We start from the raw sequence: 23,832 nt of genomic DNA, 5'->3' as shown, positions 1-23,832 counted from the left end.
GTGTTGAGACCTGTCATCCTCACTAACTTTTGTCATCATGGTGCAGCACACAGTTCTGACTCAGAGCAGATGCTCACTGAATTATGGGCCAGATAAATAATGGAAAGATGCCCAATCATGGTGCACTCTTTGGAGCTAGTGCTGACCTGAGACCAGACTAGCTCGGTCTCCCCACACGTGACTGACCCCAGGCGAGCAGAGGGTTTCATTCTGCAAAGTCTGCTGGACAAGAAATAGAAGGAACAGAGAGCAGAATTTGCTTTGTAAAGAAGTACGAATTTTCTTAATTTCTACTACGGTCTCTGAAGAAGCTTTATCGGTCTCCCTTTTGTTTTCCACTTTTGACAGACTCAAATACTGAAAAATCTTTCTTACCACAAACAGCAGACCACACGTAATGACAAATGACATGGCCTGATGTCTGAGAGGTGACAGGAAGGAAGAGGTCTGGGGCGGGGAGCCGCCAGTGCACAGCTGGCTCAAGCTGACTGCTGTCATGAGGACTGCAGGCCCAGGCTTGTCAGAGCCTCTGATATTTCAAAGGCAGCTGGAAGCTTAGATTTTTATGTGAAATCTCAATTTAAAAAAAATGCTAGGTCAAGAGTACTTTTAACAACATATAGGCCAAATCTGACCCACAAGCCTCCTAAGCTCTGTTTAAAGAGACTTGGAAAAAAAAAAAAAAAAGAGACTTGGGCAGGAGGCTTGGTCTGAGGGGCTTAGTAGGTTAAGTGTCCAACTCTTGATTTCAGCTCAGGTCAGGATCTCAGTGTCATGGGATCGAGCCCCAGGTCAGACTCTGTGCTCAGCAGGGCATCTGCTTGGGATTCTCTTCCTCCTACCTCTCCCCCTGCTCACAAGCATGCACATGCCCACTCTATCTCTCTAAATAAATAGAATCTTTTAAAGAGACTCGCACATGCAGTAGATCTAGCATTAGAGAAGAGGCTCCTTTCCCTCTACGATAGAATCAGGGACTGGGGCTTCAGCCACAATGCATCAGGAACAAGGATTATCCTGGTGCCAATAATCAGGCTCCAAATTGTGTCCCCAAACAGCATGACTTGAAACTTTAGGTTTTAAGTTCTGCTGTTTAGCCCACAGGGCAATATTTCTCTCCCCTTCTGGCCGGCTCTCTTCCCTAGCATCCACCGAAGACTGTCCTCATCAGCCTGGAGGCTGCGTGTCACCTCTGTGCTTACCTCCTCTCCCCACTACAGCCCGCCTCTACTACGGGCCCAGAGACCAAGCTGGCCAGGAAGTGCTTTTCTCCCAGCACCATCTCGCCTGCTTCTCTGCAAAGTCACAATGCCCTTTCCGTATCAAGGCAGTGGGGACAGAATTAGAAGCATGCTTACGGAAACACCCCTATATACCCAGTTTTGCCGTTTCACATGAACTTGTATGGCACGTAGTACTAGAGCAAATCATGGGAGGAAATGGGAGCCTGACAAGGGCATGAAGGTCTTCAACAAAGGACTGAGGACCGAGCACTTTTTTATCCTGTGAAACAAAGGAAGATCCCAGTTATTTTAAGGTTAGGGATGGTCAAGTCTGTTAACAGGGCTTCCAACTGCAAGTCACGTAATATACATTTGATGAGGTTGTCCAGGCTGTGGTGCGGATCATTCCAGCCCAGCACAGGGGTGGGCCTGGACACTTACCAGTTCTTCCCTCAGCCTGCCCAGGGTCTCTATCTGGTGACTCCGTGTGCTCAGCACCCCTGAGAGCTTCTCCATGAGGATGTCATATTTGCTCCTCCTGTGAGAAACACAAAACAGCTCACCTTCTCAAACCTATTGCTAAAGAACGCCTGTTGTTTAAAGACAACAAAGACTTAAATGACAACATGCCACATCAGACCACCTTAGTTTTAGGTCTCAGCCATCATCTAGCTCGCATTCAGCACTTGGCAGAGCAGAGGCTGTGCCTCTAAGCAGTTCAGTCACTCAGCCAAGGACACCTAACTAGTGACAGCATAGTGACTAGACTCTTTGGCCACAGCTATTATGATTCTTTATAACGTCTTACATCTTTATACCATAAATTTGAGGAAGTATCTTCTATATTTCCGTATGATTCACTTGGTGAAAGAGGGGATTATTTCATAGAGAAGTGAACAGGCTTTTCTAAAGCTCAGACTCAAGACATGAACCTAGGTCTTTGCCCACATCCATTGCTCTCTTCACTGTTATGATGCCTCTGATCCTCAAGTATGGCTTCTACTCTGACTTCACTGGCATAATTGATCCTACCTTCAGCCTCATTTTTATTATGGAGTATCATAACTGCTTCCAAGCTAATTGCCACCAAGGAAGCTATGAAAGAGAGCAGGAGGCTCCTGGATTGTGTGTTCATGGGGAAGGTGACCTTGGCTTTAACTGCCCACAGGCCTGGGGGTAGGCAGGGCAAATGTATGGGATTCAGAGTTTACACCTGTGTCTCTACTTTGCCTCTCAACACATGAAAAATAAAGGCAGGCACAGATATTTACTGTACATGGACTAGTACCAAGCACTGTGTCATGGCCATGTTACAGAAGAGGAAAACATGCTTCAGAGAGCTCAAGTGACTTTGCCCAAGTAAAAATGATTTAGTCCATTGTTCTTCCTGCCACCCATAGCTGCCACCTATGTTCTTTGTAGACACATGTCACACACAGGTTAGGAGCCTGCTGATACTAGTATCTAACCAATGGATAGTAAAGTAAATAAAGTGCAAATTCTCAAAGCACAATTCTTTCTAATGTAGGATTTCTAGAACATAGGTTTGAAGACAAATTTGGAATTTTGACAGGGATTCAGTGATATCATTACTCCTGGAAATCCTCAGTCAATAAATAGTCTGTCTAGACACATATATTAAGCACTTTCTTTGGGTCTAAGCTTGTGCTATGTGGCACACACTGTAAACTTTAAAACTTACGCTGAAGGACATGCCAGGCCACTGGGTAAAGGACAAGGCCTCTGGCACTTAGCTAGAGGAGACTCAGAGTCATTCCCTGGTCCAAAGGAAAGGGGGGGATGCCCACTACCTCTCAAGTCTCCCACAACACTGCCTGCCTTCACTACAGAGCACTGGTGGCCATGCACTCAGGGACACCCAGCCTACTCACCGAGCAGCCACGTCCTCTAGGTCCTACACCAGCTCAACCCTTCCCCACCCTGGTCTCTGCACCTCCCACCAAGAAGGGCATGAGGCACTGGAGTGCAGGCCAAGACCCCTCTAAGGGGTGGTGGAACATTTTTTCCCCCATTCTTATGCCAGGCAGTCACCCTAACTGGGAGTAGTAAAGAATCAGAGACCCACTCCCAGAGACTGATCTTCAGAAGGGAATAGGCACATCTCACCACCTTGCTATACTGTCCAGATTAAGACATGCAGCTAAACAGCAATATCATGCATTGTACTCATTCAGCAGAAACCATCCCATCTCACCATCTAAGTTGACTATGAAAGTTGCATGTTGGAATAAAATGCCAATTTTAAACTGAACACAATTCAACCTCAATTCTGTCACTGAAACAAATCTAATTTGACTAACTTATTATTTTTTATACTCTCCTCAAATTTCACCAACATGTTAACGGTTCCTATTGCCAGGCTATGGAGTTATAGGATTTTTTTTCTCCTCCTTTTCTGTATAATCTTCAAATTTTCTAAATCAGCAGGACTTACTTTCATAATCAGAAATAGACTGTACATATCTTTCTTAAAAAGCTGTAGTCATGTGACTTTGCCTCTACGCTTTGTACAGGACTAATCCACATGGCTAAACATTGGAACAAAGTGTTCTGGTATCTGCATGCTGTACCTGTCCACATGAAACCGATTCAGGAGGAGGAGAATTGAGTGCTGCTGTGCTCCAGTGGGTAATCGGATCACATGTGACTGCATTGTAATGAGCCCGTTTTTGTTCAGAATTTTCCGGTGATAATGGAGCTTGCCAGCATCAACCCTGGAGGAGAGGAAGAGAGTGGCTGTGTCATTTCACTTTGCCTGTGGCTTTTACCCAACAGTGCAGAGGGCCTCTCATCTGAACATAAGTGCTAGAGACACACAGTTCCTATCCAGCCAGTCTAAGGGAACAGTCACTGTGAGACAATGGCCTTGAAAAGAAGAGCCATGCCTCAGCCTGAGGCCCTGCAGAGGTAGATGGGAGATGGGAGTAGAGGCCCAGGGAAATGGAATGGGACATGAATGGCTGGGGTGGGCAACAATGAGGGTTTAGTGAGGACACGATCAAATACAGGTCTCCAATCCTGTAGTGGCCAATGAGTAGGGCCACCCTACATCCTGGGTGGCCAATGGTCCCAATTTATGCCCACTAGCCTGGCATGCCCCTAACTTCCACTTTCCATTTTCCAAAAATGCCTGGTCTAAACACTAAATTATACAGTTGCCCCAAGGTCTCTTCAAAAAAAAAAAAAAAAAAAGCACTGCATGCTCAACCATCATGGATTACAGACTGCCCCAGTGGGAGGAGACAAATAGGGAAGGTAAGTCAACAGGGCGCAATCATCAGGGAGTCCCAGTATTTCAGGAGAGAAGATCATCCCCTCACTTGAAAGCAGTGGTATGGAGGTCTCGCTGGAGCTCCCCTTGCCACCGGGACCGGCCTAATCGCTCCAGAATGCAGTAGGAGAAGTCGGGGAGCTTCAGGTCAGGGTCACCCTCCAAGCCTATCAAGGCCCTGTAACGCATGTCCTGGGAGGCAACGATGATCAGTCTCTTTCCCCACCTGTGAATCAGAAACACCACATGGAAGAAATAACTTTAGTATTTTACGAAAACCAAACGGTGAAAAAGCAGAACCTTAGAGAATTATCACCTTGTGTTATTTCTTGGAGGTTCACAATGCGCCTGTGAAGGTTTGTCCCCATACCACACGTGTTAGGGTGAACAGAGCCAACCTCGTCATCTTGTGCAGAACCCTCCAAGGTCTTGCCCAGACACTCAGACCAAAGCCCAAAGTCATCACCAGGGCCCGGAATGCCCTATGCACCCTCCACAACCTGCCAGGTCCTGAAACAAGTTGCTTCCTCTGCCTGGCCACTCCTCCCCTGGTCTGTAGGTGGCTGATGCCTTCTCTTCATCCACGCCACTGATTAGACATCACCTCCTCAGACCTTCCTGAAAGTCTAGCCAGTTTGTTCCCTACCTCTGACCATTACCATATTCTTCACAGCACACAGCATGCTTCAAAATGTTTTTTTTTCAGACATTCTTGTCGGTCTCCTCCCTTCGAATTTAAGTGCTGTAAGATTAGGCACATTGTTGACTTTTCACTAGGACACGTTCAGTGCCTAGAATGATTGTGGTATGGTATGGTGTGGTATGGAATGACTGTGGCGTGGTCTGGAAACATTTAAATGAGTGAGCTAACCTATGGAATTAGACATAAATTTCAAGGTAAAAAATATAGGCGTACCTCAGAGATGTTATGGGTTTGATTCCAGATTACTGCAATAAAGCAAATATTGTAATAAGGCGAGTATTGCGATAAACCTTAGTCAAATCAATGTTTTGATTTCCAGGGCATATGAAAGTATGTTTACACTCTATTGCAGTCTATTTAGTGTACAATGACATCTAAAACAACAACGTGCGTACTTTATTAAAACATATTTATTGCTGGGACTCCTGAGTGGCTCAGTGTCTGCCTTCAGCTCAGGTCATGATCCCAGGGTCCAGGGATCAAGTCCCGCACTGGGCTCCTCAGAGGGAGCCTGCTCCTTCTGCCTAGGTCTCTGCCTCTCTGTCTCTCATGAGCAAATAAACAAAATCTTTAAAAAGTATATTTTTTGTTAAAAAATGCTAACCGTCATCTGAGCTTTCAGAAAATCGTAGTCACAGATCCCAGATTGCCATAACAAATATAGTAACAAAAAGTTCAAAATATTGTGAGAATGACCAAAATGTGATAGAGACATGATGTAATAAGCAAACGCTGCTGGAAAAAATGGTGCCAGTAGACTTGATGCAGGGTTGCCACAAATGTTCAATTTATAAAAAAACGCAGTATCTGTAAGCACAGTAATATGAGATATGCCTGTACTTAACTATGTAATCGGTGGCTCCGTAGTGTGTTGAAGATCAGACCTGGGAAAAATCCCTCATTCCTACTGACCTATGGTATGAAAATAGAGGCCACGAATATGTCCTACCAGGCAGCCCGGTGGCTCAGCGGTTTAGCGCTGCCTTTGGCCTGGGGCACGATCCTGGAGACCTGGGATTGAGTTCCACATCGGGCTCTCAACATGGAGCCTGCTCCTCCCTCTGCCTTTGTCTCTGCCGGTCTCTCACGAATAAATAAATAAAATCTTAAAAAAAAAAAAAAGAATAGGTGCTACCTAGCAAAGCATTTCAGACCTAGTGATGTGATGGGAGACAGGCCTTGTGGTCAGGTATTTAAACAACAGAGCTATGAAAAGTAGATGCTGGTCCAGGATTAGAGGTTGGTAGCTCATGAGCTCTTGTGCATGGACCCTGGGTGACTTGTCTGGGAAAGGGAGTGCTTCCAAGTGGATGGTATCTCAATGCCAAGAAGAGAATGAGCAATGGGATCTCTGCTGCAAGGCTTGGAACCTAAAAGGGTGTGATGGAGTAGGCCAATCTGCCCAACACGTCAGCTTAGATTAGCAGATAAGGCACTATGACGGAGTCTCAGTCTTAAGGGATGGAAACTAGGCAGAGAAATGAATTTATTCCATCACATCCCTCAGTCTGATAATTCTCCTTCCTCCTACTCCACATCAGCTGATTTCACCTCTACCACCAAAAGATCAAAGAAGAGACTGCCTTCCTTTTAACTTAAACATTGCAGATTCCTATACGTTGTGACCTAAAAGGAGTCTTCTGCAGTCATGGAAGTCTGCAGAATCCAGCCTTGGAAAGAATGTTAAGTTGTGAACACACACAAAAGAGAGACAGTCAACTTCCTGTGTCTGCATGTCACAAACTTAGGACCTATACCCTCTCATTTCAAAATAAACTCATGAAATTACATTGGAAGAGGTCAGCTGGGAAAAGAAAGTTTGAAAACAGGGGAACTGGTTTTGTATCAGATTTGTATCAGATTTGTTTACTACACTGTACGTTATAATCCCAACATTTCCAGTTAGCTGACTCTGTGAGTCCTGCTAGGCTGAAATTGCTGAGTGTGTTCATCAGACAGGATGTCAAATACTGAATAAGCACAATGCAAAATACCAGAGATACCAAGATAAATTAAAGTGGTATCAATCTGCAAGGAGCTCACAGTCTACTGAAAGAGCAAGTCAAGAGACCGAGCGATTATGCTACGGCCCATAGCTGGCAGGGAGCAACTCTGGTGGTCGAGCCTACCGAATGCCATTATGTGTAGAGCCCCAATTCCAGCCTGTGTATGTGAACAGAATGCATGCATAGTAACCAGGGAACACTCTCACAGGAGGTGATTCCAGAGTTGGCAGTCACCAGGGTGGGTGAAGGACAAGGAAGCAGAACCTGCAAGTTTCAGAGGGATGAAGGAGCATGCCTGTCCCAGGAGGCAAGTGGTGTGGTATGGCTAGAAACTCTGGGGTTGCAAGCTAGAAAGCAGAAGGAAAGAAAACTCCAGAGGTCACTGGGAGGGCAGCCCCGGTGGTGCAGCGGTTTAGCGCCGCCTTCAGCCCAGGGTGTGATCCTGGAGACCCGGGATCGAGTCCCACATCAGGCTCCCTGCATGGAGCCTGCTCCTCTCTCTGCCTGTGTCTCTGCCTCTCTCTCTCTCTGTGTGTGTTTCTCATAAATAAATAAATAAATCTTAAAAAAAAAAAAAAAAAAAAAGAGGTCACTGGGAGTCTACATCCTGAATGGCCTTGCAATGCCAGCCCCGGGAGTTTAGATGTCATGGCACAGGTCAGGGGCTATAACTTCAAACCCAACAGGATAATCAATCAGTCAACATGCCTTTTTAGGAGTTGATATTGTGCCAGGCATATTCTAGATCCTAGAGTTACAGTCATGAATAAAAAAGTTTCTGCCTTCAAGAGTTTATGGTCTGGTGGCCAAAGGGTGACATGAATAAATACTTAAGATCATTTGGTACTAGGGCACCTGAGGGAGTCAGTCTCTTGATTTCAGGTCAGGTCATGATTTCTGGGTAGTGAGATGGAAACCCTGCGTTGGGCTCCATGCCGGGCATGAAGCCTGCTCAAGATTCATTCCATCTCCTTCCCCCCTCCCCATCTCATAAACGCATGCCTGCACTCTTTTACTGTCTCTCTCAAAAACAAAAGACCATTTTTTGGTACTGCAATGAGTAACACAATGGTGTCTGGGCAACAGGCACACTTTCTGAGGAGCTAAGTTAAGACTGAATGAAGTGTATAGGGTGGAGATGTGAAGACCTGAGGCAGAACATTCTCAGCATGAGGAACGGCACGTGCTGTAGCCCTGAGACAGAAATGAGCTCCACATGTTTGGGCTGCAACATGGAGAAGACTCGGGCAAGTTCAGGGGCTACAGTCAAAGCTTGGGCGGGGTGCAGAGGGTATAGGTCCTGCAGAGCCTGAAGGGCTAGGGTCAGTCGGCAGGCAGCTGCAGGGCACGCAGAGCACTGGGTGGCTCGTGGCTCATGGCTCTGGCCTATGTCACCAAGCAAAAATCCATCCTAGTGCAGCTAGATCCTGTGATGTTTTTAAAAAGGAGCTAGAAGTCCAGATTTTAAATATTAGTTAAGAAATAAAATTAAAACAAAACACCGTGCAGGCTAAACAAAGCATGTGCATGGGGCACATGTGGCCAGTTGGAAACATGTGCCATGAATGACCAAGGCTCTATCTATCACAATTCCATTTTAGAGAAAAACATGCCATGGAGTGTGGGAAGTTCCAAAGAGGAGAGACAGGGCACCTGGGCAGCACTCGGTTAAGCATCTGACTCTTGATTTTGGCTCAGGTCATGATCTCAGGGTCATGGGTGATTGAACCCTATGTCAGACTCTGTGCTCAGTAGGGAGGCTGCTTGAGATCCTCTCTCTCTCTCTCTCTCTCTCTTTCTAAAATAAATAAATCTTGAAAAAGAAGAGAAAGAGGTAGAGCAAGGCAGCAAGAAGGGAGTCAGGAGACTCTTGTACTATTTTGAGGCCAAAGGGGGTTTGAGGCAAGAAAGGGAAGAGGAGGCAGGTTCAGGGTGAAGGAGTGTGATGCTCTGAAGAGGCTACTGAACTCCACACGTGGCACTTGGGGGACGTCTGGGTAGGAGAGCCATTCAGAGCAGCCCAATATTTAAAGGGAGGATGGAAGCTGGGGCATCCATGAGGCAGCTGGTGAGGATTGGCCAGAAGAGAAAAACAAAGCGGGAAGCCGTGGCGCAAAAACTTTAAAACTCCGTGATGGGGTAGAGGGGTCAAGGAGATCAAGAGCCCAACAGCATCCACAGGCTTGTTACTAGGAATCTCAGGGGATAAGATTTCAGTGAAGTAATAAAGTCAGACATCAGTGGGCAGAGAAGTAAAGGAGAGAAAGAATGAAGGTGGCTATTTCCTCCAGGAAATAGCAAGCAGCACAGACAGATCTATAGTCACAGGGGACCTGAGGTGAGAGAAGGTCCTGTTGTAAGATGGGCGAGTCATTAGATTGAGGAGAGAGCTCCAGCAGCAAGGAGGCAACGGTTGAAACTCATGGAGAGGGATCCCTGGGTGGCGCAGTGGTTTAGTGCCTGCCTTTGGCCCAGGGCGTGATCCTGGAGACCCGGGATCGAATCCCACATCGGGCTCCTGGTGCATGGAGCCTGCTTCTCCCTCTGCCTATGTCTCTGCCTCTCTCTCTGTGTGACTATCATAAATAAATAAAAAAAAATTAAAAAAAAAAAAAACTCATGGAGAAAGATGAGCTCACTGAGAGAGGTAGCCGGGGTGGGGGAGGGGGCGGGGCTACCGGGAGCTAGGCTGGAGAAAGGAGGAGAGGAGGAGGAGGAGGAAGAAGAGAAGCAGAGTGCAGCCTGGGCCTGGGCCAGGGCTTCTTGTTGCCTCTGAGCTGAGGAAGAGCGGAAACATGGAAAGTTGCAGGCTGAAGAAGACACAAGTCTGCAGAATTCACACTGGCAGCTTTTCCCTGTTCCGTGAAGTGGGCAGGGAGGTGGGTATGGGGAGGGGCTGGAGAAGATAACAACCTGGATTAGTCTCTCTGGGAAACTGGGATCCTGAGCCTGGACAAGAGAAGGAAAGGCATTGATCCGTATGAGGGCCATTTACTCTGCTCAACTGTGCCAGGACCATGAACACAAGGGAAAGGGGAAAGGTAGGCCCCTGAGCAAAATCTGCACCACTGCAAGAGTGGCATGCAGAATGTGGAGGCTTAGTGGAGGGCTGCCACACGGACAGACTTCCAGGCTGCAGAGGAGTCTCCGTGCCCTGACTATACCCCCCAGGCTTCCACACAGGAGGCAGTCCATGAGTCTCCGATAGTACAGAGCCGTTACCTGCCAAAGGCTTCCACCATCATACATCGGGGCTGTAAAGACTTGGTCCTGATGTCATTGGTTATGTTTTTCCTCTCCTTGAAGTACCGGCATGAGCCCTGGATGCCATCCTTGTTCTCTAAGATCATATGAATGGGGTAGACATCCTCCAAGGGGACTGGATCCCTCCGGGACTCCAAAATGCCGGTTTCCAAGTCAATCTCTTCATACCTAAAAGGGGGAAAGCACAAACACCAAACCACAACTCAGCTTCAGAAATAATACATACTTGGCACATTCTTCTTTCCTTTTTTCTTTTTATATTAAAGATTTTATTTATTTATTTTTAAAGAGTGAGTGTGCAACAGCTGGGGTGGGGAGAGGCAGAGGAGGGAGAGAAAGAGGTAAAGAGTCCCAAGCAGACTTCACGCTGGGAGCCCTACACAGGGCTGGATCTCACGACCCTGAGATCATGACCTGAGCTGAAACCAGAAACCAAGAGCCGGATGCTTAACGGACAGAGCCACCCAGGCGCCCCTGGCGCATTCTTCTGACAAACTCCTGCAGAGATCAGAGAGGAGTGAGCTCACTCGGTCCCCAGCCTTGCATATGCAGATTAGAGCAGCATTCCTGCCTTTCTATCCCAGAAAACACAGACCTTTCCAGGGTCCCCCAAACCCACCCCAGAAGCTGAATGCTGGAACCAGAACCATCTCACTGGCCCAAATCATGGCCTTTTGGTTTCCCTCCAAATCCGGTGCCTGCATGTTAACAATTTTCACCTTGGAATCCTCAGTCCTGTCTTTTCCTCCAAACACTGATCCTGGGTCTCCAGTTGTCTATCGAACATCTCGAATTCAATGAGATCAAAATCAAAGCTATGATGACCTCTCTCTGCCTCCAATGAAGTCCCTCCTTTCCACTTTCTTCCAGTTATGTTGTATTGATGCCATAGGGACATCTTTGACTTGCATTTCTTCCTTTATCCAGTTAGCCAAGTTTGTGAGGCTCTCCTTAGAAATGTTGCTCACAGCCTGAGCTGGTCTATTTAAGGGTAAATCCCATTTATGCTCATCAGCCCTCTCTCTTCTTCGCCTTCTCTGTGACCTCTGCACTGCTTTACCCTCCATTCCCAAATCACATCTTCCACCATCTGCCAGGAGTTGGCTGTGGACTACTACCCTCCACCTCTCCAGCCACACCTCCCTAGACTTCTTTGATGGTTTCTAGCTGTCCATCCAGCCTTTCAATGTACGTGCACCTAAAGGCCATGTCTTAGGCCTCCCGTCACACTGCATCCTCTTCCAGGGATGATCCTGGTCTATAGCTTTAATACCTAACCATATGGGATGATTGCCCATGTCCAGCTCCGTCCCTCCCTCTGGCCTTGCTTTTGTCCAATGAAGCCACATGTTTACTAAATAGAATCTCCACTTGGATCACCCAAAGGAACCTTGAACTCGGTGTGTCTCAAAGTACATTCAGCACCTTGCCCACCTCCCCTGAGACCCAACCACCTTGCTGCTCTTCTATGTTCCTCACCAACAGTAAAGGGCATCAATATTCATTCAGGAACCTAAATATCAGAAACCAGAAAACAATCATCCCTGATTCCCCCCTGTCTTAATAACCCCACATCTAGTCACCAAATCCTCTTGATTCTTCTGCTCCTTATGTCTCGATTCCATTTGCCTCTCTTATTTATTCTCACTTGTGTCACAGTAAGCAAAACTGAGGTGGAGAACAAAGGCAAGAAAGAAATGTAGAGGGCAGCCTGGGTGGCTCAGCGGTTTGGCGCCGCCTTCAGCCCAGGGCGTGATCCTGGAGACAGGGGGATGGGAGTCCCATGTCGAACTCCCAGCGTGGAGCCCCCTTCTCCCTCTGCCTGTGTCTCTGCCTCTCTCTCTGTGTCTCTCATGAATAAATAAATAAAATCTTAAAAAAAAAAAAAAAGAAAATGTAGATGAAAATGAAACTTCTTTATAACCTGCAGCCCATTGTCATTCGAGGCAGGCAGAGTATAACATTCTTCCAGGAAGCTCCCAACTGTAAAAGTTAATGCTCTGCTAGGAGAAAAACAAGCTTAGCTTGACAATAGCTAGGCCTCCAGGGTCCCCCTGAGTCTTCTTCAGCATCTGAGAGTCCTTTTGGAAGCCTCCGTTTGTCTTTACTTCCCACAACTGGAAAATATATAATCAGTCACTCGCTCCTGACAACCCCAGCTCGTTCTGCCCACCGGTCCTATCACTGTGCTTTCATGAAAGCCTTCTTGCCCCGAAGACTTCTCGTGAATTCTTTCTTGGCCAACAGCTCTAAACCCCAACCTTCAAACCACATCAAAACGATGATTGGTTGTTTGTGACTGGATTACTAAAATCTCTCAACCTCACATTCTGCCCTTAGTCTGGCCCTCCTTTTTGGGGGTGGGGTTCCCAACTGTTCTTTTGATAAAGGATAAACTCTCTAAGTGGATTAAAAGACCACTGATTACCTCTCCAGTCCAATCTGGTTAAGGACAGAGAGGACTCTGTAACCCCAAACTTCAAGGATTCAAATTCTGGTTGAAGTTGCTCTTGCTAGTTGATAGTCTTGAACAAGTCACTTACCCTCTCTGTGCCCGAATTTTCTCTTCAGGAAAACAGGGGTGATAATATCCACCTCCTTAGGGTCATTGTAAAAATTAACTTGCTATGTCAGGGTCTCAGCAAGTCCCAGCTCACAAGAAGCATGTACCTAAGTGCCAACTATTATTCCCTATTCTCAGCCTCCCACTTTACACTTCAACCACACTTAACTTACTTCTCTCCCTTTAGACTTCCACATTTGCCCTTCCCCGTCCAGAATACTCTGCCAAGTGGCTCCCTAAATCCAATCTTTTAAGTCTTGCTTTGGACAGTATTACCTCTGGTAACTTCTCACAACACGACGTTAACCGCACAGACTCTATAGAGACAGGCTGCCTTGAGTGTTCTACTCAACACTTGGTCACTTATAATCTCTCTTAACTTGGGACAGGTTAATCCTCAGTTGCCTCTTCTGCAAAATGGGGAAGATAAAAGCACCCACTGCTGAGGACTGAAGGAGTTCAGTTTCTCCAAGCTCCTAGCACAGGATCTTCCAGCATCAGGCCAATAATAACCGTCCAATAAATGCTAGCTATTATTATTATGGCTAAGCTTGCTGTTAGGCAGATCTCTAGCTGCCCCGGGCTCTCTAGCTGAGCACTGAATGAATGCCCCAGAAAAGGAGGCTGAACTCCAGGATCTCCAGTCTTGATCTAATCTGACTTCCTACCCACCACTCTTTGAAGCTCTTTGGGGATATCCACCCCCTCCAGTCCCAGTGCTGCTCACTAGCACCCAAACACCCACAACGGGCCGGAAGGGACATGGCTAGATGCCCCCCCACCCCATCAGGCGCCCGGGCTCCAAGCAGGCCCGAGGGACCCCCTCCCCCTCCCCCTCCCCGCCAGCCGCTCCCCGCGCCCCCGGTCAGACTCCCGCGGCTCCACTCCTCCCCCCGCCCCCTCCCAGCGCCGTGGGGCTCCGGGCCCCGCGCCCGCCGCCCCCCCCAGGGCCAGGCCGCTGACCGGTCCTGGAGCTGGAGGTCGGGTCGCTCCCGAGGCTCTTCGTAGAAGCTGATGCCCGGGTGCGTGGCAAGGGCCCGCCACAGGAACTCCTGCGTGTAGGGCTCCAAAGGCAGCGGGAAGGGAGGCACTCGCGTCTCCAGACGGCTCCAGAGCGCCGGCAGACACAGGCCATCGAGCCCCTCCAGGGCCACCTCGTCCAACAACGACTCCAACGCGTCCATTGCTCCTGGAGTTTGCAGCTCCCCGGGCGCCTGCGCATCAGGACGCGGAGGGCCCTCCAGCGCGCCTGCGCACCACAGCGGCAGCCCGGGGAGGCGGGGCTGGACCTGCGGGGGGAGGAGGAGCTCCAGAGCGCCGGCGTGACGTCACGCCCCGTGGGGGCGGGCTCAGTCCGCGGGGCTCCGCCGCCATTGGTCCGGAGCCCCGCAGTAACCAGGGGAACTGCAAACACTGCAGAGGCCGCTTCCGGTTCGAGCTCCCGGAACCGCCGCCTCTCGGGATGGATGGTGAGTGTCCGTGGGCCCCTCCGGACGGTCGGGCGGTTATTGTCTCATCTCTCCTGAGGTTCCCTCGGACAGAATCCCAGGCAAGAGAGCCCCGGGTCGCTACTGCCTGACCCGGGGTGGTCTCTGGTCAGAGGGAAAGGGAGCCCTACTAGGGGGTCCGGGATGGGAAGAAGGGGCTGGGGGGCGGCAGGGAGGACGGGGGGGCGGGGGGGCGGGGTCAGTGGTTGGGCCTCTGTGCAGAGCCGTGTTGGTGTAGGAACCCGGTACTGGCCGGGGGCTCAGAAGCGCTTTAGGGTAGAAAGGAGAAGCAGAAGTCTGAAGGGGGTCTTGTGTGGCCTCCTCGGATGTGGGACGCTGAAACCTGGGTGTTGGTATGGGGGTACGCGCCATCCAGGTCATCAGCGACTGGGCGGGTGGGGAGGACCAGGGCATACTCTCCTTCTGAGCTCTGATGTGGATAATCACTACTGTTTAGTGCCAAAAACTGCAAGCGCTGTCAACAACACCTCGTTAAGCTTCTCAACAGCTCTTTGGGGGGCGGGGGGGGGGGTCCCATGGTGTGTGTGTGTGTGTGTGTGTGTGTGTGTGATCCTGTTTTGCAAATGAAGAAACTGAGGCTCAAAGAAGTTAACTTGCCCCAAGTCAAACGGCCAGCAAGCTGGGCAGAGTGACTAAGAAACACAGACACTCAACTAAATGAACAGAGTTGGAGATTTGGTGGTTTCAGAGGCCCTTCAGCTCATTCCAGGCGTTCCAAATGGAAATATCTGCAGGGGCAGGTCTGGTGGGCTGGATTGGGGTGTCACTGAAAAATCACTTCCCCTTTTGGAAAGGAAAGCTTCTCACTCCTCTCCAACCAATTAATTTTTCTGGGGGGTTGGGGGGGGGAGGTACTTCTCGAAATGCCATGACAGCCAATCAGTCTGATGGCCAGATGGCCAGATGCCACCTGTGGACCACTATTTAGGGTTCCCTGATTAGAATCATGGAATTGACCGTTGAAAACAATCTAAAAATAGGGTACTTTGATCTCATTTTGAAGATAGGAGGACTAATGTCTAGACAGACTGTTGAGGGCCTGTGCTAAAATCCAGATCATTTTTCTCATTTTAGCACTCTCCCTTACTTCCGAGGATTTGTTCCTTGAATCCGCCTGATGCAGTGTGGGAAGTTAGTTGTTGTTTTTTTTTTAATTGACCAGTCTGATATGTACTTAAAAGACATCTTTGCCCTTTGTACTTCAGAGGTACTATAAAATGTCATTTGCAGTTGCCTTGTGGAGCGATCTATTGCTACAGAGCAACAGTTCTCAAATGTTTGTTTTTTTTTTTTTTCTCAAATCATTTCGATCTCAGGACACCTTTATACTCTTACCTCAAAAGAGCTTTATGTATATTGTATCTGTGCTATTGACCGTATTGAAATTAAAGCTGAGAAAAAAAAATCTTAAAGCATTCATTTATCAATTATTTAAAAATAGCAGTAAACTTGGGGCGCCTGGGTAGCTCAGTTGGCTAAGCATCCAGTTCTTGGTTTCGGCTCAGGTCATCATCTCATGGGTTGAGATTGAGCCCCACATTGGGTTCCTCACTTAGCAGGAAGTCTGCTTAAGGTTCTCTCCCTCTGCCCCTCCCCATGCTCACATGTGTTCTCTCTCTCTCTAAAGATAATAAATCTTTAAAAAATAACAGTAAACCCATTACTTTTGAATAAAAATTATAATTTTAATGAAAATTAGCTAGGCCTACATCCCCCAAAATTAGTAGGAAGAGTAGCATTATTTTACATTGTCTCAAATCTCTTAATGTCTGGCTTGATAGAAAATACCTAGACTCTCATTTCTGCTTCAGCAACCAAACTGTTGTGTCTTTTGGCTGATGTACATGAAGAAAGTCTGGCCTCACACAGATTTTAATTGCCGTCTTCAAATCAAAGACCTTCTTTTTTGATACCATGCCAAAACCTAGCAAGTGGTGATTTCTTGAAGGGTATTTACAGTGTGCCATCTGAAACCATATTGGTGAACTTTTGTACTCTGTTACATTAAAATCCATTGGTTTATCTTCCCTTTTGTTCAGATATTTTACTCATGTATGATTTTATTACATTAGGCATTGGTCATTTGGAAAATGTTGGTTTACTGAGTCACGCAAGTCTTCCAAATGTTGACATTTCAAATTCCATTATGTGATATCAAGTGGAATATAATTATATAGTATCAAGAAAATCACATTTGTTAATATCACCATCTATTTATTTATTTAGAAAAAAGTTTAAGCTGCTAAACTCAAGGTAGTAGAAACAAGTTTTCATTTAGGCAACAAATACTGTCAGTTTCCTTGGGGAAAGGGACAGACTCACTTTTCTTTCTTTTTTTTTTTTTTTTAACATATTTGAGAAAATGTCCGTGAAACACTCAAGCCTGTATAACTATAAACTATAGTTTGTTAGATGTTCATTCAAGTAAAAAAAGTCATTCTATATGTATGTGGCTAGATCAGCTGGTAACTCACACAAGTACATGAGTGTTTTCTAGGATCAACTATTCCGCTTTGGCTTGTACCAGAAGGGCTTGATATACTTCCCATTTTGTCACACACAATATTAAAAAGATGTATACTCGTGGGATGAAATGGAACAAAATTAATTTAGTATTTCATAAGGATATTCTTAGGTGAAAATGATTTTTTTATGATTATAGTTTTATCGTGAGTACATGGCAGTAAATAATGTGATGACTGCTAGTACAATTTGGTGCTGCTGCCTTGTAGCAACTCAGGCCACAAGCAGTTTTATCTACTGCTGCTTTTCCATCATCAATGCAAGTATCAACACAGTGAAGAAATCTTAGAATTGTGATTAAGATAGTTTTGTCCTTGTGAACCCCCTCTTCTTCCCAGGGTCTGTGGAAAACAGTTTGAGAAACATCGCTATAGACCATTTTTAAGAAGTCTGCCCAGTTACTCTGTCATCATCTCCTTCACTCCTAGAGCATTATCACAGCCCAATAGAGGAACCTGTTAATTTTCAGAGTGGTACAAAAAAGAAAAAGTTGTTCTTTCTAAGAAAGCATTTGCCCCAAGATTAGATTTAGCATTCAAAAGATCCCTTTTCTATTAAATTTTTAAAATGTAGGTGATACAACAATTTTATAGGCACATATGTGTTAGGTAGGGTGAAGCATACCATGATGAATTGTGATTCTAGCCAAGTCTGGCCTTACCAAAAAGGTGTTTACTTCCCAACTTTACAGAAAGCTTAAGAATTTACCATCTATCTACAATACCCAAACTGGATTGTAGTTAGGTTAATTCTGCATGTCCAAATCACCATGGTTTTTCACATTTTTCCTGGTCCATTGGTTTTGACCTTGGGCAAGTTTCATTTGGCTCTGCGATACAGTGTGATATAATGCTGATATATTTGGGGGGGCTATATATTCAAATTTCAGCTATGTACTCTGACCTCTCTGAGCCTCAGTTTTTCTGTCAATGAAGTAGAGCTGAAAATAAGGCATACTTTGTTTTATCTGGTAATCCACTGGTGAATTCAATGAGACTGTGCATGAACACTTAACACCAAGTCTGGCAGATAAAAAGCACTCCTACGAGGTGGCTAATGCTGTCATTATCTGCAAATGGGCAAACTTTAGCTGGCAGAAGAGGGAGGAGGGAATCGATGAAGCTCTCTAGCAAATAATAATCTTTGTAATTAGCTCACTGTTTGTTTAAAAAAAGCCGACTTGTGACATTTTATATTTACCTGAAAGTAAACTGGCAATGTGTGAGTCTTTTGCTATGAAGTGTTCACCTTTATGTTAAAGTCACATTTCCTCCAGTGCTTTTAAAATATGAGATGGTTCAGGAAAAAAATATTTCTACTCAGTTCTCAAGGAAACATAATAATTAGACAAAAGTTCAGCACATCAACATAATTAGAAAGGATTTTAAAGCTGTTCATTTGCTTTTGCTCTCCCCAGAGCAAATATTCAACATTTCCCCCGCTTATACTGTTCATTTGCTTAGTACACTTTCTCAAAGAATTAATAATGCCAAGATGAAATTTAGCCTAGCTTGTCTAAATAATCTCAAACTGCAAAACGGGTGACGGTTGAATTAGTAAGGTTTTGTTGAAAGTATGCTGTCAGCATGTCTGGTCTCCTCTGTTCTGATCCAGTATTCACCTGTGGGCTCCCGGTGACTTGTCAATTTCTCTGACTACTTAAAATAAACCAAGCCAAAAATGTTGTAAAATAAAGCGAGCATTCAGCAGGCAAAATAAACATGTGGTCTGTGTAGTCTCTATGTCTGTTCTCCCTTCCTTCTTTCTTCATGCCCAACTTTCAATCTGATTCATTTCTTTGTGTCTTGCTAGTTCTCAGTATCCATCCCAACCTGTGATTTTAGCTTACAGGAACTTGGCACGTTAAGTTTTGCTTATTCTTTAGGGCATTCATTTAGTAACCCTACATTTCAATGCCTTCTGTGTACTGGAATCCAGAGATACCAAGATGAGTACTGGATCCAGGTGAAGGGTAGATGGGAGTTTATTGTATTATTCTTTTTCTTTTCTTTCTTTCTTTTTTTTTTTTAAAGTAGGAGCCACGCCCAGCATGGAGCCAACATGGGGCTTGAACTCACGAGCCTGAGATCAAGACCTGAGCTGAGATCAAGAGTCAGATGCTTAACCGACTGAGCCACCCAGACACCCCTCCTTATATTACTCTTAAAACTTTCTTTAAGTTGATTTTTCTGAACATAGAAGTTAAGAAATTTTTCACCTTAAACACAAAAAGAGAGATGTAGCCAATTTGAAAATGAATTCTTTATATCTGAGGTTACAAGTTGGGGGCCTCTGAATGAATCAGATCACAGTCATGCTTACTTGGCCCATAATGATTTTTGTTTTGTTTTCAGTTTTTTTTTTCTTTTTTTTTGCAATTTTTGAATGAGTTGTCAACATTGAAAAATTGAGGGGTTTCTCATAAATATCTGATCGTGATATTTTCTTAACAAAAATAATAAAGTCTATTAACACCAAATCAGAGTTGTGCATGGCAACAGCTTCCTCCCAGCTGGAGCTAAATGGAGACCACCCCTTTAGCAGGGAGGTGTACTTTCCAGTTTGCCACAGCACCTCCCTGACTGGCCGCCCTCATTGCGTGTGTTCCCTGCCTGCACCCTGTAGCTATCTGAAGTTACAGTCCTGCTCTTATATTAACTTGGGCAATTTTGGAAATCCCTGCAGATTATTGTGTGGCATGGTGTGCCATATATACTTGTTCTCTTTGTTTTAATCTGAGAGAAAAAGAGGGGGGTGGATATATACTCTGCATTTAAGAACTTCATAGTCTGGTGAGAAAGCCAGTCAACAATAGCTAACTATAATCCAACATGGGAGTCCCTAGAAGATCACATTTTCAAAGGTCTTTCTCTTTCTCAAAGCAATCTGGCTCACTGCCTGCTTTTATAAATAAAGTTTTATTGGGATATGGCTGTGCCCACTTGCATATAAATGCGTACAATCCATGGCTATTTTCATGCTTCAGAGGCAAAGCTGATTAGTTGTGGCAGAGGCCATATGGTCCATAAAGCCAAAAATCTTTACTATCTGGCCCTTCCCTGGAAAAGTTTGCCGACTTCTGCCAGCGAGGATCTGATTGGATTCTTGAGACAGTTCCATGTGATGCTCATTAACATTGGGCCCATTTACACCATGTAACTAGCAGGTAGCAGAACTAGGACTCAACCAAATAAAGTGTACACCCTAGATTTTTGTATATCTAGAGCATGTCCTCAAAGACCGTTCTCAAACTTGACTGTGCCAGTTTGTGGCCAGGTTGTTACACTTGTGAAGTGAGTCTATGGGCGATGCCTACCCATTAGGCTTGTGGAAGAACAAACACAGTTTAAAAGGCACTACCTGGGCAGCCCTGGTGGCCCAGGGTTTGGCGCTGCCTTCAGCCCAGGGTCTGATCCTGGAGACCTGGGATCCTGTCCCACGTTGGGCTCCCTGCAGGGAGCCTGCTTCTCCCTCTGCCTGTGTCTCTGCCTCTCTCTCTGTGTCTGTCATGAATAAATAAATAAAATATTTAAAAAAAATAAATAAAAGGTACTGCCCTTGATCACCTTCGTGGCTCCCTCAGAATCTGACCCTGTGGCCACTCTTCTATTTCCAAATAGGAAAGGGCTTACCAGGAGCAATATGGTTAGTTCAAGGAGGAGTTTGGTACTGTTTACAGCTCACTTTATATAAGAATAAGGAAGTAAACATTGTCCTCAATGACACCAGACAACTGATGCCCTGCAGATTTCAACAGCTTGACCCTTGTAACTTTAACAATTGCCCTGTGGACACAGCACCCTAAATCAAAAAATTTCCTGGATGAGGCATTGTTCCTCCCTTCCCCTATCTCCTGTTTGGTCTGCTGGTCTCCAGTCTCCTGTTTAGATACTCACCTACCCACCCACCCTCATGTCCAGAGGTATTATAATGGGCTGAATGGGGTCCGTTGTTGTGTGTTCCCATATTTAAAAATAGTGATCTCCCATAGAAACCTGGACTTTATAGTCTCTGGATGGAAGGGTGCTTTGGTCCTGCTGGGCTTGCATTCCCACAAAGCCCTGGTTCTGAACCTTGGTCACCCCTTGGCCTTGGACAAGTGATGACAGTTTGACCTCTTCTGGCTGATGGCACTGGTCAGCAAGTGCCTTTTACTTGCATTAAGAATATTAGCCTGGGGCAGCCCCAGTGGCGCTGCAGCCCGGGGCATGATCTTGGAGAACTGGGATCGAGTCCCATGTCGGGCTCCCCGCATGGGGCCCGCTTCTCCCTCTGCCTGTGTCTCTGCCTCTCTGTGTGTGTGTCTCTCAATGAATAAATAAATAAAATCTAAAAAAAAAAAAAAAAAAAAGAATATTAGCCTGAATATTCAGGTCTCTAGGCATCTGAAATTTCAACTGCTGCCCATTCACCCCAGACAGCTGGCCATTTCTTGTGCACACCATATTCTTTCCCACCTCCCTGCCTTCCCCCTTGTATTCCCTGCCAGCTGTCTCCTTTCAAGTCACCTCCACACTGTAGATTACAGTAACTGACGCCACCTGTAGAATTAACTCCTCCCACATGGCAGGATTCCATGGCCTCCTCCTGTATCCTCCTGCTGTCTCACAGGTACTGGGCTCCATGCCTTTCTTCCTCTATGAGGATAGACACCCACTCTGATTCCTTTGTGTACCCAGCACTTGGCACAAGGACTAGCACAGGGAGATGTACATGAGTGTTTGCTGGGCTGACATTGTAACCAGGAAAGAGATGAACTGATCTGTCCCTTAGTGAATTGCTGGCTGGTCTCCATAAAGCAGGCAGAGTAAAAGTCCTTGCAGCCAAGCCTACAGGCCAAGATTCTAGAGATCTCAACTGGTTCCTCTTTCTCTAATGAGAAAAGTATGGTTCCTAGACATTATCCTTTAGAGTACTTCACCCAGTCCTAATAACATGCTCTAACCTAGCTACCTTTACTGTATCTCTAGCCCCTGTTGTTATCCTGTTCTCCCAGACCCTGGGATCATGCCCTGAGCTGAAGGCAGACGCTCAACTGCTGAGTGTCAACCCAGGCGTCCCTCCTGCCTCTTTTTTTGACTCTGATGCTACCTTGACCACCGTTAACTGATGGATTCTCTGGAGACAGCTCCTGACTTAACATGTCCTTGGAGGATAGGAGGGTTACTGGTGAATGTAGCACCAGGCAGGAAGTTGGAGCACCAGGGATACCTGGCCACTAACCACAGAACCCCTGCAGGGACCACCCACTCTTTATAAACTCTGAGTGGCTTTGTAATGCACTCTGTGTGTGTATGTGTATGTGTGTGTGTGTGTACATACATGTGCACGTATGCTCTTTCTCAAGAATCCCAAACTATTGGGATGCCTGGGTGGCTCAGCAGTTGAGCATCTGCCTTTGGCTCAGGGCATGATCCCGGGGTTCTGGTATTGAATCCCACATTGGATTTCCCATGGGGAGCATGCTTTTCCCTCTGCCTGAGTCTCTGCCTCTCTATGTGTCTCTTGTGAATAAATAAAATCTTAAAAAAAAAATTCCTGAACTATTTAGGGGCGCCTGCATGGCTTGGTTGTTTAAGTGTCCAACTCTTGGTTTTTGGTTCACATCACAATCTTGGGGTCCCAAGATCGAGCCCCTTGTTGGCTTGGCAGTCAGTGCAGGGTCTGCTTGTCCCTCTCCCTTCTGCTCTGCTCCTCCTCTCACTCGCTTAAATATATAAATAAACAAATAAACAAACAAATAAATAAAATATTTTAAAGAAGAATCCAAAACTATTTATTTATTTATTTATTTTCCCCAAACTATTTAGATAGCTTTTAGAAACCTACCTAAAATCACAGACAGATCCAGAAAGGACTTAAACAGATCTCGTCCAGGGAACTAGATAGATTTCTGAACTCTAAGGATTCCATGCAGGAATACAAGTTTAGAAGCCTGTAGGGACCAGACAGGTAATATAAGTGACCATAGTGGCCAGGGTTTATTTTGTTATGCTGCTTTATGTCAGATTCTTTCAATACCTGTATACACTTTGCATACCTGGAATATTCCTCAATTTCATAAACAACTCGATCATCTGCTAATTCCTTGAAGCCTCCTCCATCCCCCCATAATCTGTAAAATAGAGATGATAGTTGTCCTACTTCCTGGGGTTATTGTAAAATTAAAAGCATTCATGGATGCAGTGCCCTTAGATCAGGACCTGGCATGCTCACTGTAGTTAGAACGATGATGATAATGATTCTCACTTTTGCTGGAGATGTGGACACATGGACCTTCACTTTCATCTTTACTGTAGGGAAAAACCTCTCAGACCTGCTGATAAGTGACAACTTGGACTTGACCTCAGTGGCAGGGATACAGCCAGCCAGTGGGGCTGGGAACCAGAGGACACCATGCTGTCTGCTGGGCTACTGTCCTCAGCTCAAGACAATAGATGCCAGGCAGGAATGCAAGCCCTGTGTTGCCATGTCTTTTGGTTTTCCAAAAGAATCCAGGACTCAGGATTTTAAAATGTGAAATCACCCAAGCTGTAGATGTCAGCTGAAAAAACAATTTTTTTTTTTTTGAATAAGGAGATCCAACAAATGTCTGTGGGCTGGATTCAGCTAGTGAGTAACTTCTGATCTGGTGTGACCGCTGTCATTTATCAGATGTTGGGGCCAAGGCTTGGGGAGTTAATGTGCCCACAGAAGTGGGAGAACAGGCACAGATCCATTTATGTACAGTGCCCCCCGCCCCAACCATGA

At 46.0% G+C, this 23,832-nt stretch overlaps 2 protein-coding genes across 4 annotated transcripts in view; one reads left to right on the top strand and one right to left on the bottom strand.

The window, feature by feature from the left end:
• The window catches only part of GTF3C1 (general transcription factor IIIC subunit 1), a 73,574-nt gene extending 59,279 nt beyond the window's left edge, over positions 1-14,295 (bottom strand). The window contains exons 1-5 of one of the 2 annotated variants that reach the window (XM_038539985.1): positions 14,015-14,295; positions 10,447-10,656; positions 4,565-4,741; positions 3,815-3,958; positions 1,665-1,761 (exon numbers count right to left, since the gene is read on the bottom strand). In XM_038539985.1, the coding sequence (XP_038395913.1) occupies positions 1,665-1,761; positions 3,815-3,958; positions 4,565-4,741; positions 10,447-10,656; positions 14,015-14,235 (849 nt within the window). In that variant the 5' untranslated portion in view covers positions 14,236-14,295. The remainder of the gene's footprint in view (positions 1-1,664; positions 1,762-3,814; positions 3,959-4,564; positions 4,742-10,446; positions 10,657-14,014) is intronic. The other variant, XM_038539986.1, reaches the window with a different exon arrangement.
• A 33-nt stretch (positions 14,296-14,328) lies between these two features.
• Positions 14,329-23,832, top strand: part of KATNIP (katanin interacting protein) — a 195,221-nt gene continuing 185,717 nt past the window's right edge. Inside the window, exon 1 of one of the 2 annotated variants that reach the window (XM_038539988.1) lies at positions 14,329-14,520. In XM_038539988.1, the coding sequence (XP_038395916.1) occupies positions 14,514-14,520 (7 nt within the window). In that variant the 5' untranslated portion in view covers positions 14,329-14,513. The remainder of the gene's footprint in view (positions 14,521-23,832) is intronic. The other variant, XM_038539987.1, reaches the window with a different exon arrangement.

The sequence above is a fragment of the Canis lupus genome, chromosome 6 (genome assembly GCF_011100685.1).
Source record: "Canis lupus familiaris isolate Mischka breed German Shepherd chromosome 6, alternate assembly UU_Cfam_GSD_1.0, whole genome shotgun sequence".
NCBI lineage: Eukaryota > Metazoa > Chordata > Mammalia > Carnivora > Canidae > Canis > Canis lupus.
Note: the sequence above shows the minus strand (reverse complement) of the source record. Positions and strands in the feature narration are given on the sequence as shown.